Genomic DNA, 19,713 nt, shown 5'->3' on the forward strand with positions numbered 1-19,713 from the left:
GAAAAGCGTTTTCTGTATTCTCAACTTCAGTTTAAATATCACTCAGGCTAATGTTGTTGCCCAATTAGAAGTATGAGGGGTCTGAAAGTCATTTTTGGAGTCGGAGTTAAAATTGGAAGGATAGCGGATGATGAACGTTATTAAAATTTAATCATTATTAATATCCACCCGTATTTGTTGTCATCAACATTAAACGCTTGGTCGCCACAAAACTATTAACAGAAATAAATAAACCAAGTTTAAAAAAAAAACAATTGTTACTCCCCATAAATACGTACATACTAAGTAATATATGTCGTAGGCCCAACTTTGTGTGCAAACAAAAACATTCCAATGCAACAGCAACATCGAACATGTGTGTTAACGAACATAAAACCTGTTGCCAACATCAGAATTTTCCAACAGCATGAATTTTGTTACAAAGCCCGACTTTAGTCTAGGCTAAGAGGCGCGAACATGTGGTTGTTTTGATCGGTCTTATTTTTTCACTCTCGCTGTGTGTTTGTGTGTGTGTTCGTCTCGCGCGTTTTGGCCTTTACAACGTTCAGCGTTCAACGTTCATTAAAACAAAAACAACAAACCCGAAAATAAAATTGTTGCGATCAAGTGAAATAAAAATTAAAATCGAGCAAATTGAAAAAATAGAGGTGATTTAAAGTTCCATATTTGGCACAAAATTTGAAACCATCATCCGCCGTTCAAAGTGTGGGTTGACATGCGTATTTGTTGTTGTGGTTTTTATAATGAAAGTTTAATTTAACAATTGTAAGGCCACAAAAAAAATCAAATGTACAAAAATGGCAAACAAACAGGTTTAATGGAAAAAATAAAAAAGTAATTGTGCAAAAATTTTAAAAGTGTGCGCCTTTAAACCTGATCTATGCCAATACGTTTACAATTTTAAAAAATTGTGGAATTGAAAAAAACGAAGTGAAAATTTGCTTTTAAGAATTTTAAATAAATCTATATCAATAAATCTTCGGTGAAACATGATTTTATTTGTTTATTTTTAAAATTTCATTCAGACATCACGTTCGAGATTTCCGCAAAAAATAAAAAAAGTAATATTTAAATGGAAGAACCACGAATGTTGTGTTTAAAAATATATATGTATGTAGCTACATACATACATGCTTATAGGCCCAAAATACATGAATTCCATGTTCAAGTATTGCCTGTGTGTCATGTTCAAGTGTCTGTCAACCTCTTCGATATCTGTCATCCAAAAGTGTTGTTTATGGTGATTTTTAAAGTATTCTAAATAACAGTGAACTATTCCAGACATTAAAGTTTATAGTCAATTGGCTAAGTGTAAATACTTGGAATATACATCGACGAGAAGTTACCACAATTGTCTTTTAATCGAAATTATTTGGATACTGTTGAAATATATCTCCGATAAATCGTGTTGCACGCTATCAGTGTAGCGTTTTAATCAATCTATTTCTACGCCCAAGGTTTGAACTCTCACATCAGAATGACTGTAACTGTTTGGTATGTCGCGAAATATTTTCAATATAGATCTGCCTTTAAAAGTCGGTTAATAATGTACAGGGTGAGATAGAAAAACTGCAACAAAGTCAAACGCCATCATTTTTACATTTATTTTTAAAATTTTATTGAATGAAAGCAAAAAATGTCGGAAATTGCATCAAATTTTAGAATAAGTTTAGATTTGCTCGAATTGATCACCTTTCGCACGAATTATGGCCTTCAAACCGCCAATGGAACCGTCACACGCTGCTCGAATGTTGCTCTGCGCTATTTTGACCCATTTGACACTTTGGTATTGTTTAGTGCCAACCTTGCTTTCCAAAATATTTCAGACACAATAGTTCAACGGATTGGTATCCGAAGATTTTGGTGGTTATTGTGCGTTGGAAATGAAGCGAGGAACCTGATTCCTTGAACCATTCTTGGGTGGCGCGTGCTGAGTGCAATGGTGCTGAGTCCTGTTGGAATATCTAAGGTCTGCGGCCAAAATGTTTGCCGATTTTTTAACACCCTTCAAAATATATTCGCGATAATATTCGGCTTTATTCTGATGCCAAGGTCGATTAATACGAGCGTAGAGCGACCATCGGTTGTTATGGCGGCCCACACCATCACCGGCGCTTGAATTCTGGTGGCCAACCGAAGGTGCATATTTTCAGCTGACCTCTTTGGCAAGTAAACGCGATCATTTTGTTTGTTTACAAGAACAACGAATGTTTTCTCATCGGAGAAAACCAAATTCGTCAGTTCACCACTTTCGGCCAAGCAAAGTAACTTTTTAGCTCTTTTGAGTATATTTTCTTTCTGTTGCGGTGTAAGTTCTTGCACTTTTTGGAATTTTAATAGCTTTACCCCGAGCGAATGGAATATTGCGATATGTTCAGCTCACGAGCCATTTTTTGGCCACTGCGACTCGGGTTTCGATCAAGTCGCTTCTTTACTTTTCGAACAATTTCTGCTGATTTTGCTGTTTTCTCCCGTCCACTTCCTTGACGTCGGACTACGCTACCAGTATCACATTCAAGGAGCGATGGTACGAGACACAAAAGATTTATTCACATTTAAATGCTGGAGCGCTCTAACGATAGCCACTTGTGGTTTTCCAGCCAAAAATATAAAGAAATCACACTATCACGCTTGAATTCCTTCACGAATTACTTTTTCTGGAATTTTGGAATACCCTCCACCATTTGGAATGAATTTTGAAATTTTCAAAAAACAAAAATGATAATAAACCAGTAAAGAAAGTCTTAAAGTCGGGCGGGGCCGACTTTATGATACCCTACACCACTTTGCTAATTTGGTAGAGCTCCACATAACAATTAAAAGTTTTTATGGGAGAATTCAATCATACACGCTATGATTATAATTATAATTTAAATATGCCGAAGCATTTGTATCTTTTAAATTCGGAATTGTATTGCCCATTTGGTGCACAATTAATTTGAAATCGGATAAAGATATATATGGGATCTATATCAAAATCGGAACCGATTTCGATAAAATTTGGCAAAGATATTTCTGAGCTGTATTTGATATATTTCCCTGAATATCGTTGTTACGGAGTGCATACTACGGTTGTGGGTAACAAATATAACAGATCGGATGAATAATATATATGGAAGCTATAGCTATATCTGAACCGATCTTCACCAAATTTGGCATACTACCTTCTAGACTCAATTCGGTCGTATGTGCCAAATTCCATCCCATTTGGACAAATATTAGACGTTTGGTGCACAATAAAAGGTAAATCGGACGAATTTATATATGGGAGCTTTATCCAAATCTGAACCGATCTCGATAAAATTTAGCAAATGTATTTCTGAGCTGTATTTGATATATTTCTCCAAATATTGTTGTAGTAGAGTGCATATTACGGCGGCGGTGGACAAAAATAAAAAATCGGATAAACAATATATATGGGAGCTATATCTATATCTGAACCGATTTCAATTTGGCATACATATTTTCAGGCCTAATTTGGGTGTATATGCAAAATTCCATACAATTCGGGCTGATATTACACGTTTGGTGCACAATAAAAGGCAAATCGGACGAAGATATATATGGGAATTTCAATTTCAATAGGGTTCGTCCTTGGGCCAAACAAATGATCTGTGCAAAATTTCATCTGGATCGGGCAATAAATGCGACCTGTACTTTGTTTACAAAAATACATGGACAGACGGACGGACGGACGGAATCGACTCAGAATGTGATTCTATGCAGATCATCAAAAGGAACTATGGGTCTATCTCGTTTCCTTTTGCCTGTTACAAACAAATGCACAAATACATAATACCCTGACCACCTTGTGGTGTAGGGTATAAAAATAAATAATGGATTCCGTTAAAAATTCTGTTAAAATCTTAAAAATAACAAAAATAGAGAGTTGTCGTTATTTTGGGTTCCATACGAAGACGGGGACTCGCATAGGCAATTTTCTGTCACATGCTATAGTACCCATATTGAAGTGCAAATACGAAATTTGAAACAATTCCGTTGAATAATGTCACTAAAATTATCAAAATACTGGATATAGGGAGGTACCGTTAAATGGGGGCTATACGAAGACATGGACCTGCTATGCTATTTTTTGTCATAGGCTGTAGTACCCATTACGAATTTCAAATGCGAGATTTGAAAAAGATCCGACTAATAATGTCGCTAAAATTAGAAAAATACCGAATATGGGGAGATACCGTTAAAAAGTATCAAAAGTCCTGCAGACAAGTCACACATGTAAGTAAAATAGACGGGCGGATAGACGGACGGCAATCGCTAAATCGACATAGAATATATATACTTTGAGGGGTCTGAATTGTATATTTTGAGGCGTTACCAGCGGAATGACGAACTTAATATACCCTCCAACTATGGTGGAAAGTATATAAAAAAATTAATTTAGCGGTAACGTCAAAGCTAAGAATTAATATTGATCAATCTTTGAAAGGAAGATTTAATGCCAGTAGGCTTGGAATGCGTGGGACAAGCATAAATTGAATATTGTCACTTTGGCGACACCAAAAGAAAAAAAAAAAAAACATCAACATAAGTAACTGTCATAAAAATACAACAAATGTTGACATTTATTGCGCTGGGTGTCACACTTTCAACATTTATCTGCAACTTGTATTAAATATCAATTTTGAATACCGAATATTTATTTCCTTCATTACGAACCCCCCAACTTCTGTGATGCTGTCTGCCGGTATGGAGTTAAAAACTGGTTTTTGGGCCTAGTCTATAGATTATACTTTTGTTTTGTTTATTTGTCTGGTTTTTTCTTTGGATTTCAATCGAAAAGAGAATAAGTGAAAATCAATCAAAAATTTTTTGATTAAAAACAAAAGAAATATCTTAAAGTTTGGTGATATTTACATACAGCCGTAAGATGTGGTTATGCTGACCATGAAAAGGCCGTTGATGAAGGGACACAAAGCCGAGTGTGGAGATAAATGAACGTATGGGGGTATTGTTGTCTGATATCATGGTGTCCAACACCTGTTTGGTATTGTTTTCTTGGTGTTGTTGTTCTTGTTATTATTAAAATGATTTATATTGGAATTAATTAGTGGCGTTTAAAAAGAAGAAAATTCTTTTGACCAATATGCGGAAGACGCCAACTAAAAGATACTTATGAGATTATTAAAATATTTAATAATTTTATGTGTACGCATAAACGACTGCGGTTCGCCCACATTTTTAAGGTATGTATGTATATAAATGTGGGTTTATATTAAAATTAAAAGTTTCAATTCGTTACATTATACTGTAGGGCACAAAAAATAATTACGGTGAAAACATAGCAGATTATAAAAGTAGAGCCTTTTATCGGCGTTTTGAAAGTTTACATCGAAATATACCAATATAGAGGGGGAAGTTCTTCCCTCTAGCACACTTTTGGACATTTTTGGTTTTAGATTCCTCGGAATCCTTGAAAAAAAAAGAAAAAAATGCTGGGAATATTTTGGTCGACAATTTTAACCCCAAAGTACTTATTTAAAATATGGATAAAAAATAACTTTAAACAAAAGTCTAAATTGTACCTAAACACCAGCAATTCACATATATTAACAAGTAAAAAAGCAGCTAAGTTCGTCCGGGCCGAACTTCTAATACCCTCCACCATTTTTAAGGAACTTGAAAAATTTCACAAATATTCCCTTATATGGGGGCTATACGAAGATGTTTTCCTTCATGAGTATTTTTTATCATAGGCTGTAGAATCCATTACGATTTTTTACGAAAAATTATTTACGAAATTTGAAACAATTCCGGTAAAAAATGTCGCTAAAACCATCAAAATACCGAATATTGGGAGGTACCATTATGTGGGAGCTACACGAAGACATAGACCTGTATAGACACTTTCTTGTCATACAATGTATCACCCATTACGAACTTAAACTACGAAATTTGAGGCAATACTGGCAAAAAAGTCGCTAAAATCATCAAAATACCGAATATTGGAAGATGTCGACATATGGGGACTATACGAAGACTTGGACCTGCATACGCGATTTTTCGCCATAGGCTGTAGTACCTATTATGCACTTTAAATACGAAATTTCAAATAATTTCGGTAACAATATTGGTAAATTAATCAAAATACCGATTATTAGGAGGTACCGTTTCAGGAGATTTAGAGTGGATCTAGCGATGTCCGGCCGTCTGTCTTTTTGGCTGGTGCGCACGATAACTTTCGAAAGGAATTTGGTCCAATCTTAGTATATCGTAACATTATTATCAAACTTAGATCAAGTTCGGAGATGGGCAATATCGGTAAACTCCTTCTGGTAACGCACCCACACAAAGGAAAGGATAATCCAATTTCGTTCTAACTTTGCAAATCCTAATATTTGCATCAGTGCTATGTCAGTGCAATATCAGTCCACTCCAACAAGTACCTTCCCCACATGCGTCAAAATTTAGAATAATAATAACCGTTATAAAATGTGATGTAAGAGAGCCGATTGTAGTCAAATTACACACATCACAATATTTTTATTAACCCATGGTCTGGTGTGCAGATGGAATATATCGGTCCACTCCTTCTGGTAACTTCTCCACAAAGGGTCAAAAATTTTAATATCCATGAAGCTCATAAAAAAATTCGAAATTAACATCCGATTCCATTCAGACTTGTTGCATCTCAATATTTCCATCAACACAAGATCTGTTATAAAGGTGGTAGAGATTGGATCATTTCCTCTGGTACTTCCCCCACAAAGGGTCAAAGTTTGAATAACAAAAACGATCATAAAATCCGAAATAAGCATCCAGTTCTCTTCATATTTCACACATCCCATTATTTCTACTAACACAAGATCTGTTGGGAAGATGGAATATATCGGTTCACTCCTTCTGGTACCTCCCTCTCAAAGGGTCAAAATTTTGAATATCCATGAAGCTCATAAAAAAATGCGAAATTAACATCCGATTCCATTCAGACTTGGCACATTTCAATATTTCCATCAACACAAAATCTGTTATAAAGATGGAAGAGATCAGACCATTGTTTCTGGTACCTTCCCCACATAGGGTTCAAAATGTTGAAAAACAAAATGCTCAAAGAAAGCGAAGAAAGCATCCAACTCTCTTCAAATCTCAGACACACACAAACATTTTTGCAACACAAGAGCTGTTATAAAGATGAAATATATCTGTGAACCCCTGCTGGAACCTCACCCACAAAGGTTCACAATTTTCAATACTTTTATCTGTCACAACTTGCGAAATAAGTCAGCGATTCTTTATTCTTCACATTTTCTAACATTTTGTAAGAATTATCACATATCCCATATAAAAATTGCATCAAAACTCAGACTACTGTCATGGTGATGGTGTGGACCACCATGATAGCCAATGGGTGTATTAAGGCCTTGGGCACGCAAACATTTTGGCCGCAGACCTTGGACATTCCAACAGGACTCAGTACTATTGCACTCAGCACGCACCACCCAAGAATGGTTAGAAAATGAGGTTCCTCGCTTCATTTCCAGCGCACAATGGCCACCAAAATCTCCGGATACTATTGTGTCTGGAGTGTTTTGGAAAGCAAGGTTGGCACTAAAAATACCGAAGTATCGATCACCTCAAGCAAGCGCTTCGCCGGGAATGGGCCAAAATACCGCAGAACAACATTCGGGCAGCGTGTGACGGTTTCATTGACCTTTTGACATTCAATAAAATTAAAAAAAAAATGTAAAAATTATGGCGTTTGACTTTGTTGCAGTTATTTTATCTCACCCTATATACATTATATTTATTTTGGTCTGATATGAGATGAACAATATTGGCAAATTCCTTTGGAACATACTCCATAAAAGATCAACAATTTGAAAAACTATAACAGAAGTCCCCGTTATTATTGAAAATAATTGAATTTTACAGCACAGTGTTTTTATAAATTCCAGCATGAGATAAAAACAAGTAAAAAAGCTGTAAGTTCGGCCGGGCCGAACTTTTAATACCCTCCACCTTTTGGTACAAATTTGGCAATTTCCAAAAAAAAAACCGTTAAAAATTCTGTTAAAATCTTAAAAATACCGAATGCTTATACGACGACGTGGGCCTGCATAGGCAACTTTCGTCACAAATTATTACAATATTTAAATGCGAAACTTGAAGAAAAATCTGTTTATAATGTAGCTAAAATCGTCAAAATACCGAATATGGGGGGTACCGTTATATGGGGGCTATACGAATACGTGGACCTGCACAGACAATTTTCTGGCATCGGCTGAAGTATCCATTACGAACTTCACATGCGAAATTTGAAAGAATCCCTGTAAATAATGTCGCTAAAATCATTAAAATACCGAATATCGGGGGGGTACCGTTATATGGGGGCTATATGAAGACGTGGATCTACATGGCTCATTTTTTGACTTTGGATGAAGTATCCATTACGAACTTCAAATACCAAATTTGAAACGATTCCGGTAAACAATGTCGCTAAAATCATCAAAATACCGAATATCGGGGGGTACCGTTATATGGGGGCTATATGAAGACGTGGACCTGCACAGATAATTTTCTGTCTTAGGCTGTAGTATCCATTACGAACTTCAAATACCAAATTTGAAATAATTCCGGTAAATAATGTCGCTAAAATCATCAAAATACCGAATATCGGGAGGTACCGTTATATGGGGACTATATGATAACTTGGACCTACATGGCCCATTTACGAACTTAACCTGCCTACTGGGAAAATATACATGTGTGCAAAATTTTAGCCTTCTATCTCAATTTGTTCGAAATATAGCGTGATTACAACAGACAGACAGACGGACAGACAGACAGACAGACAGACAGACAGACAGACAGACAGACACACAGACAGACAGACGGACATGGCTGAATCGACTTAGAATTTTACGCTGATCAAGAATATATATACTTTGTTGGGTCTGACATGAATATTTCGAGGAGTTACAAACGGAATGACAAAATTAATATACCCTCCATAGTATGGTGGAGGGTATAATAATATAAATAATTTTGAATTGGCTTATAAGGTGTAGAAATGTTACTTGCAAATCCGTACTGAGGAGTCTAGGACCTTTCTTTGCCTCTAGTATGGCATCACACCTTCTAGATGTCGGATTTTAAATCATATTTTTATATGTTTTGGGGCCAAACCAATTAATAACAAATTTCTTATGCGGCCTTTTTTTTGCTTGTTAAACATAACTCGCTTTTCCTCTCTGCATTTGGGTTTTCAATCAAGTTTACATATGACTAATGAGCATATGATATAAATTTCGTTGCTTAGCGGTATTTATTGCCCACAATCATGCATGCGTTTCAATGCAATCATTCGGAAAAACCACTATTCGTGCGTGGAATTTCAACTGACATCGGATGGAGTGCCCCGAAAAAGCACACATTTACACCCAACTGGAGGAGCGGTTGTTGGTGCCATCATCCAACAACAACACTCAATGCCACCCATATTCGATTACAATTAGTTTTCCACATAACTGGAGGGAGGAAAGGCACATATTTACAATTTTGTCCCCAGCTTGGGGTAATTTCTTTACCGGTTTATGTTTTCTCGCTTTTTACACCAACTTCTGATGTAGATGAGATCCGATACTGGTTTCTTTGATTGTTGCTATTTCCTCTCTCCCTCTCTCCTTATTACTTCCTCGTGGTGATTGTTAGAACGAATAGAAGTCAAAATGTTGGTTGTTCTTCTGGATTGAATGGGTATGACTTGTGCCTTCAAACTTTTTAGGGGAGTTGGAGTTGTTAGAACAAAATGTTAAACTCTTTTTTAATTTTATGTTTCCATTATTGAAAACCAAACAACCGGCAATGATGAAGAATGGATTTTTCTTCTAATGATTATTGATTTTAGAAGTTATTCTATTTCTTCGGGGCGTGTATAGAATTGGAGTTTTGTTCTATTTATTTAAGATAAATAATTAATCATATAGACCCGAGGTGTTTTTTGGCCACAAAGAGGAGTAGGTCTTCTAACGGAGTCTTTAATAGAAAAGGTAGTTTTTGTTGTGATGCCCAGACGAAACGGATGAAGCTAAAATCATTTTGCACGAGGGTCTGTCTTGAAGCGTAGGCGTGGGTTTTGGGTAATTGGTACTATAAGGGTCCGAAAAGTACTAAAATGTACTAAAAATTGAATTCTTTGTTTTGGATAAAGGGATATTTAGAATGAGAGTCACTGACGGAGTGTAGAATAGATGTACCAAAAGGTTTTAAGAAACTCGAACTTTAAGGTTACGAAAAGTTCTAAAATGGCACTGAACTTCTAAAATCGTACCATTTGGTAATATGTGAATGGATGGAGCTAAAAACTTGAAATTAGGTATACAAATGAAGGTTGGAAAGTTTGATTTATGAAGTTGATTTTGGAAAAGTGTACTACTCAATGTGCGAACTGTACTAAGTGGTACTAAATTTGGAACAGTTTGGTTTAGGGTAAACGGATGAAGTTGGAATTTCGAAATGTTGTATTAGGGGGTTGTTTTGTGAGAAAGAGGTGGTTTTGAAAAGGTATACTACAAGTGCACGAAAAGTACTAAATCGTACAATACATGGTACAATTTGGCATTGGGTGAAAATACACTGCTTGAAATCTGAAATTTGGTATTAGGTTCGCTGTTCATGTGTAGCCTGGACATATCGATGTGATTTTGGAAACATGTACTATGGTTGTACAAAAAGTACCGAATGTTACTATATTTGGTATGGGTGAAGAGATATATATAAAATTCTGAAATTTGATGTTTGGATCACTGATGGTATCTGTGTTTGAGATTTGGTGGTGATTTGAAAATGCGTACTATTTTTGTACGAAAATTACTAAATGGTACTTAATTTGGTATTTGGTGAAGGGATAGGCATGGATTCCTCAAATTTGGTATAGATGTCTCTGTTGGTGTCTGTGTTTGAGATATGCAGGTGGTTTTGGAAATTGGATCTTAAATGTGATAAATCAGTGATCTTATTTATTCTGCTGAAGCAGTCTTGAAAAACGGTTTTTTGCTAAAGAAAATCCAAATAGAGGTCAACTACTGCTTAATTGTGGCATTCTTTTATTGGCGACATCAATATCGGTCCAAACTTCGGTGGACAATTTTAATGCAGGTCATATTCTCCCTAATTTAAGGTAAGGCTATAAAGGCCTCGGCTGATGTGTTTTTCAAAAAAAAAATCCATGGAGCTTTCTCTCACCAAACAGTAGAGGTCATATTCCATAGGCAACTGCAATGGAAATCCTCTTCAATAGAAGAACCGAACGGATAACTTCTTCAGTAGAAACCAAAATCGGTCTTTATCCATAGGAGGTAACTATGAAGGTCACCCAAATACAGCCTTAAAGCAGAACTCTCAACTTATCAATAGAATGGAGGTTCATTTAAATAGAAGATTCTCGTCAATAGAAGACCTCGGGAAGGGCCCTCCTCAAGGAAAGCGTCGATGGAGTAGAATCGATTGAATGTCTCACTAGAGGCCTTCTTAAATAGAAGATTTTGAAAGGGTTCTCTGTAATAGAGAACTTTAATATAGGTTTGCTACAACAGAAAATCTCAAACGAGGTACTTTTCTTCAACAGAGGACAATTTTGTAAGGATGGTCAATAAGGCCTTCCTTTTTAAAAAATTCTTTGATGGAGGACGTTTTCAGCCTTGATTGAATATCTTCAATAAAAGATTTCGAGGGAGGTTTGCTACAATAGAACATCTCAAACTACGTAGTTTTTCTTCTATAGAACACTTCAACGGAGAACAATTCTTTAAGAAGTCTTTTTTTAACAAACTTTGATGGAGGATGTTTAGGCAGAAGCTCTCGTCAATAGAAGACCTCGATGGGAGTTCTCACCCAGTTAAGACTCGTTTGAGAAACCTTGATTGAAGACCTCAGTGATTTTTTCCTCAATACAGGAATTCACTAGGGGTTTTCTTCAATAGAATACCTCAATGGAAATCCTCGTCAATAGAAGACATCGTTGAAGAAATTCTTCAAAAGAAAACCTCAATGGAGATCCTCTACAGGGGATACTCTGATGAATGCCTTATTCCAAATGAAACTACCATGAAGGTCCTCTTCAAAAGAAGACATGATAATAGAAGACCACGACATATGTTCTCTACAAGAGAACACATCGGTAAAGGCTTTCTTCAGGCAAATACCTTTTCGGATGTCCTTCTCAAGAGAAGGCTTCTATGTATATTCTATTCACAAGAACGCCTCAATGAAGTGTATTCTCAATAGAAGACCTCGATGAAGGTCCTCTTCAGCAGCAAAGCTTGATAGAGGCTGTCTATAGAGGTCCTTTTGAAAAGAAGACATCAGTGAAAGTTCAAAGAAAAAACCAATGGAGGTTCCTTATTCAAAAGATGACCTCGATATATGTCCTCCACAAGAGTTCACATCGATAAAGTTTTTTTGTAAACAAAGACTTAGTTAACGCCCTTTATTGATGTCCACTCCAAAAGAAGGAAAGAAAAAGTATCTTCTCAATAGAAGACCTCCATGAAGGATTTCTTGAGTAGAAAACCTCGATGGGGGCAATCCTAAGGAGAAGTCCTTTTGGTCCTTGGAGGCCCTTATGAGAAGAAGAAGGTTCTGCTCAATAGAAGGCCTCTTCAAGAAAAGACCTGGAAGCTCCTTAACCTCAATGAAGATTTTTTAATGGATGAACTTAATTGAGATCTTCATTAGTAGATGCCCTCTGCGGAGGACTTCTTAAGTGGAAGTATTTAATGGTGGTCTTAAATACCCTCCTCAAGAGAATGCCTCTATGGATGTCCTCTCCAAAAGAACACCTCAATGAAGTGACTCATCAATATAAGACCTCAATTAAGATCCTCATCAGCAGAATACCTTGGTGGAAGACCTCCGGAAGAGAAATCCTTTATGGAGGAGAAGAAAGAAGGATGAAAAGAAGATCTCAGAGAAGGTTCTCATCCACAGAAGCCCTCTTCAAGTGAAATGAATCTCAATGAATGATCTCAATCACAATAGTTTTTTTTTTTAATTGAATAACTCAATAGAGTTTTTCTTCAGTAGAACCCTATACGGAGGATATAGTTTTTAGTAGTTTTTTCTTTCAACAAGGACTTCTATGAGCGTATTTTATTGTCCCCCACAAGCCTTTTTGTAAGAAAATCTCTTCTCTATTAAACGTTTTTTGTATTAAACTGAGGCCATCCATAGAAGGCCTTAATGAAACCTTCATCAATAAATTTCTTCTTGAAGTTTTATTTTCAAACGCCTCTCATTTGAAAGAAAGAAGACCCAAATGGAGTCATCATTTATTGAAGACCTCAATTAAGGCGATGGAAGTCTCCCTTAATAATTATTGGCAATTCGGGATGTATTTGTGTAAGAGGCTCCAATGAATTACATTTTTTCATAGACGACATATTTTTTCTCTTCAGAATGGAATTTTTCTTTTAAGAAATCAATAGACTACTCCGATAGAACAAGACAACTGTGATTTTCAATAAATCATCCTAAAAAGTAAGGGATACTGATTTTCTATAGAAAAATTCGAAATAGTTTTGTGTTGAGGTATCCTCCTGGATAGGGACTTACTTGTCTTTGAAGGATCAAAATGGTGTATTATTTTCAAAAAAATCTCAATTGAGACATTTTATTTAAGAGATTTTGAATTTTTTATTATCTGAATAGAAATATATTGCTACTGCAGAATACTCCAAAACAGATTCAGATCTTCTCAATTATGATCTTCATCGCAAGACTTCTTCTTACCCCGGCAATAAATACCTGCATTGAACATGATCATCATTTCGAATATTTTTGATTTATTTATAAGTTGGCCACAGCTTCTATCTCGCAACAGGTTCTCATTGTGACAATAACAAATTACTGGCATTAATTAATAACGTATTCAGTCCGAATTCGATCAGTCTCAAAGAATTTTAGGTTGCAATTAAAAAAACACACACACACAAACGAAATAAAATATGTTGGAAATTCTTGTTGTGCCTTTTCGTTAACTAGTTGCCCAACTGACTGGCCAACTAGCCGGTCGGTCGGTCGGACACAATAACTGTATAAGGAGTGAAGTTTATGGAAAGATTTTGCAACTACAAGTTGCTGTTTTGTTACAACAACGACACAAACAAACAAAAAAACGTTAACTAGTTTCAGACGCTGTTTAAATGGCCACTGGCCTAAACGCATTTAAAGTGGGTCTCTGACGAATCTCATAAAAAATGCAGCGGATGTCTGCACTCTGGCTGTCCGAAGAAGTATGCCAGGCTTAGTGCATGGCATGGACATACCAACATTGACAATTTTACAAATACATATACACACTTACTCACCTGATTGCGATGCACATTTTGTTGTAACTGTAATTGACAACTACTATTTTATAGAAAAAAGCCAACAGACCAAAAATGTGATAAGTTTATGAGAGTGGGTCGTGATAGATGTTGAAGTTAATCCCAAACTCATAAAAGCTTTATCAGTCAAAATTAAGTCCGAATTGATATTAGGCAAGTTTTCGGGTAGCAATTCTTTGTTTGGTAAGGGGATTGGAAAAAATGCTCTTACTGGCAATTCCTTTTATGTTTTAATTTTTTACAAAAATATAATTAACATGTAAAAAAGCAGGGTCGATCTTTTAATACCCTCCACCATTTGGAACGAATTTAGCAATTCTCAAAAACAATAAAATCCCTTAAAAATTCTGTTGTAATCTTAAAATTAACACATGGACCTGCATAGGTAACATTTGACATAAGCCACTATAATATTCAAATACGAAACTTAAAAAAAATTGGTAAATAATGTAACTAAAATCATCATAATACCGAACATCGAGAGGTACCTAATATGGGGCTATACGAAGACGTGGACCTGCACAGACAATTTTTTATCTTAGGCTGTAGCATCCATTACGAACTTCAAAAACCAAATTTGAAACAATTCCGGTGAATAATGTCGCTAAAATCATCAAAATACTGAATATCGGGAGGAACCGTTATATGGGGGCTACACCAAAAACGTGGATATACATGGCCCATTTTCAATACTTTTCTACTTCAATTCGTTCGGAAGCTAGAGTGATTTCCACAGAGGGATACTTTGTGGGATTTAAAATGCATATTTCGAGGTGTTACAAACGGAATGGCAAACTAAATTTACCCTCCATACTATGGTGGAGGGTATAAAAATGACAGAAAAGGCAATGATGAAAAGGAAAATTGCCTTGCATAAATGCAAAATAGAAATTCAAATAAGAGCTATAAAAAATTCCGACAGCAAATTTGACTAGTCTAAACCAGGACTAAGGGTGGAGTATTCCAATTTAAGGTATTTAAAATTCGAAATAATAAACCTTTTTCGAACAGTGGTTCTACATATTTTTTAAATGTACGGCTTGTTTCGCATAAAAACTAGCTGAAGGATTTTTAAGCCCTTTAAATACTTGCCCTTTTGCTGCTGAGGCGTATGTATAACCGTTGGAGATAAAACAGTTTTATTGAAATGTTGATCTAAAATTACATGTCTGTTTAGACGAAATATGTTACAGGAAATTTGATTGCGGTCTAGACTTGGACAAGGGTCTGCCTTTGAAGGAAGTATCGGTTGTATATGGTAATATTTCTATGCCCTTCACCGTAAAATGGATGTATATTTAATTAATATAGAAATATTCGCAAGAGATTTAATGAACTATATGTTCTAGATCCCATATAACGGTACCTCCCTGTATTCAGTATTTTGATGATTTTAGCTAAACTTTTCAACAGAATTATATGAAAATTGGTATTAGGAGTTCGCAAAAGGAACCATCTTCTCTGCCAGATAATTGGCTGTAGAGGTACACGTTTTCGTATAGACCCATATAATTGTAACACATGATGTTCGGATATTTTTTAAATTGCTAGCGGTATTTGTCAAGGGATTTTTTCTACATTTTCCAAATTTCTTTAAAATGATGGAGGGTATTAAATTTTTTGACTCGCCGAACTTACCTATTTTTAATTTGTTATACCCTCAGTCATATGGCGACATGGGGTATATATTATTTGATACGGCCAAAACCAACCCCATCAAAATAACGGACTTTAGAACAAATCCGTTTCAGGACATTTGGAGCCGATCTAGGGATGTTCGTCCGAATTTGATCCAAACTTGGTAGATCGTAATAAATCTGGTAGATATAGGTCCACTCATCCTGGTACCTTCACTACAACGGGCCAAAATGTTGAATAATTTTATCTCCCATAAAATGTGAAATAAACATCTACTTCTTTCTAAACTTCGCACATTCCAATATTTCTACTAACACAAGTTCTGATGTCTAGATGATATATATCGGCCCACCCCTTCTGGTTCCTCTCCCACAAGTCAGCGATTCTTTTCAAGCTCATTTATTGTCCCACTTCTTCGGAGCTTCCCCTATAAAGGATCAACAGTTTGAATAAATAATTGGAAAATATAGGTGATTTTTATACCCTCAGCCATATGGCTACAGAGGGTATATATCATTTGATACGGTCAAAACGTACCTAGTCGAAATAACGGTTTTAGACCCTAGGTCTCTTTGGACCAAATCCGTCCGTCCGTCTGTCTGTCTGGCTGGCTGGTGCGCACGATAACTCTCGAAGGGAGTATCCGATTTGGTCCAAACTTGGTACATCGTAATATTTTTGTCAAACTTTGATCAAGTTTGGAGATGGGCAATATCTATATACTCCTTCTGGTACCTCCCCCACAAAAGGTCGAAATTTTCAAGAAATATATTTTCTGCGCAGAAAGAGAAAGGATAATTCGATTTTGCTCCAACTTTGCAAATCCTAATATTTGCGGCAGTGCTAGGTCAGGTGTGCAAACGGACAATATCGGTCCAGTCCATCAAGTACCTCCCCCACAAATGGTCAAAATTTTGAATAATTACAACTCTCATAAAATGTGATGTAAGAGTCCGATTGTCTTCAAATTTCACACATCCCAATATTTATATTAACCCAAGATCTGGTGTTAAGATGGAATATATCGTCCACTCCTTCTAGTCCCTGCTCCACAAAAGTTCGAAATTTTGAATATCCATTAAGCTCATAAAACGCGAAATTAACATCGAATTCCATTTAGACATTGCACATCTGAATATTTCTATCAACACAGGATCTGTTAAAAAACGGTAGAGATCGGACTATTCCTTCTGGTACCACAAAGGGTCAAAGTTTTCAATAACGAAAACGTTTATAAAATTCGAAATAAGCATCAGAGTTTTTATGTTTCACACATCCGATTATTTCCACTAACAAAAGATCCGTTGGGAAGATGGGATATATCGGTCCACTCCTTCTGGTACCTCCCCCACAAAGGCTCAAAATTTTGAATATCCATGAAGCTCATAAAAAGCGACATTGACATCGGATTCCATTCAAGACTTGGTGCATCCCAATATTTCCACCAACATAACACAGTCCAAACCTAGCACGTCGAAATATTTATATCATATTTATTAGGTCCGATACGAAATGACCAATATTGGCCCATTTCTTCGGAACCTACTGCATAAGGGGTTAAACATTAGAATAATCATAACAGAAGTCAAAATATTTTTAAATAATGGAACATTGGCTGAGGGTATACATCTGTCGGCAAAACCGACTTGTCGCAGGTAGCATTTTTTGTCCCATTGAGATAAAATTGTATCTTAGTTCAATTGTTTGTTTTAACGACGAACCTTGTTGAACCAGGTGCGATTTGGATATATGCTATATAGATATATGATACATAGATATATGCATACAATTACACCAAAAAATAGGTCAGAAATAGCTAAATCGCCCACATACATTTTTTACCCGAATTAATATTAAAGCTTACCCATGCCGTAGTAGGCACTCCAAAATAATGATAGTCAATTTAAGATATATAGTCTGGAAATACATTTCCAAAATTTCGTCGAAATCGGTTCAGATTTAATTCCCCCCGATTTAAACATTTAATCTGTAAATAGCATCCATCTATACCACGCACATTTGTTATGGGAAGCACCGCTAAACATGTCGAGTGTTGGAAGTTATGCTAAAATTGGTTTCAATTTACTTCTGTTTTTTCCTGAGTTCTGATTTATACTAAGCGAGTTTGTGGCGGCAAATGTTATCATTACATTTTAAACTTGCAATTTGTTTTCACTAATTTTCGTTTTTCAACGTCGCCTTTAATGTCATTGTTTTAATATTTTTGTACAAAAATAAAAACGCAAATAGAAATAGCCAAAAATCTGGCTATTTCAACTAGCCTTATGTTAATTGGGAATTAATGATTGCTTTTACAACGAAAATTTCCATCAATATAGCCTACGAAAAACATTTGTATCAAACTTCAAAATAAAAAAATCATATTCCTTTTTGAATATTATCGACAGACATTAACAAACCTCTAAAACTTCAATGCAACGCAGAACAGCATCTGTCATAGACATCTATATGTTTGCATGTATGTAAGTAAAAATAGTGCTTATGGATCGAAGACAACAACTAAAAAAATATTTGTCCTCAAAAAAAGTGCGTAAAATAAATAATAAAAAAATTCCTAACCTGACAAACGTGTTTGATGGAAAATGCATTCCAGCAACAAAAAATAATGACCACAACAACAATGAATAACAAGATTTTCCATTAAAAATATTACAACAACAAATTACAAATAGAGCTATTCATAACCATGAAAACCCGCTTCGCATGATCACCACCGTCAGTACTAACCGTATAGCGGGAAACTTCCTGATTTATTACAATTAAACGTTCTTCTCAACGTTTGCAGGTTCTGTGTTGTTGCTGCTATTGCGGCGGATAAATGTCATAGCCGTGGATGCGGTACAGCGGCAAAAAAAAAACACTTGCGGTCCAACCAGTCTGTCTCGAGTCGAGAAGACCAGCCGACAACAAATTTAGTCCAACGACGACAACCCAGAAGTGTGGTGAAACCAGTGGCACTGGTAAATAGTGTGTAATTGCTAGTGATTCCATATAAAAAGAAAACTAAGTTGAAACAACAACAACTACAGCAATCTTCATTAAAATCCAGAGAAGAAGAAGAAAAATCAACTCAGGCCTTAATCATAAAATCCAAGAAGAAGCAGCAGTATTGCTAGAAAAAAGTTGGCTATTGATGCTTCTACGACAGCTGTTGCTGCTGCTGCCTCGCGAAGATGGAAGAAGATGTCTTAAACGCCTTGCAGAGTCGCACAGCCTATTTGCCGGGAAGTTTTGATCGCGATGGCAAAATCATTTTCATTGTCAATGTAATCAACGATCTTCAGAGCTGGCAGCGCAAATGTTTGGAACTATCCGCCGCCTATTTGCGACGCTCGCTGAGGTAAGTTGGAATTCATACACATGTATACTCATACATATACATACCTTTCGTGTTGATTGGTGGGTTGGTAATAATAAAATAGCATTTATCACTCATTATACAAATTTGAGCCAACGGCCACAACAACAACAGCTAGTGGTTAATAGTTAATCGTAAAATTGGGGTTTTGCATATTTACATAAATTGTGGTTCGATTAAAAGTTTGTAATGTTGCATGGGAACAGTGGTTAGAAAGAAAATATTTAAAAATATAAACAGCCTAAAAATAGTGAGCCTGATTAAAAATTCTATATTGGACTCGGGAACGCCAGCTTAAAGTTTGACGTATTTGTCTATTTTTTTCTGCGGGAGTTTTTCCTTTGCAAA

At 35.9% G+C, this 19,713-nt stretch overlaps 1 protein-coding gene across 1 annotated transcript in view; it reads left to right on the plus strand.

The window, feature by feature from the left end:
- Positions 1-448: 448 nt before the first annotated feature.
- The window catches only part of LOC101897834 (uncharacterized), a 95,666-nt gene continuing 76,401 nt past the window's right edge, over positions 449-19,713 (plus strand). The window contains exons 1-2 of the mRNA XM_005190759.4: positions 449-647; positions 18,793-19,347. Coding sequence (XP_005190816.1) covers positions 19,181-19,347 — 167 coding nt within the window. The 5' untranslated portion in view covers positions 449-647; positions 18,793-19,180. The remainder of the gene's footprint in view (positions 648-18,792; positions 19,348-19,713) is intronic.

This window comes from Musca domestica, unplaced genomic scaffold (genome assembly GCF_030504385.1).
Source record: "Musca domestica strain aabys unplaced genomic scaffold, Musca_domestica.polishedcontigs.V.1.1 29, whole genome shotgun sequence".
NCBI lineage: Eukaryota > Metazoa > Arthropoda > Insecta > Diptera > Muscidae > Musca > Musca domestica.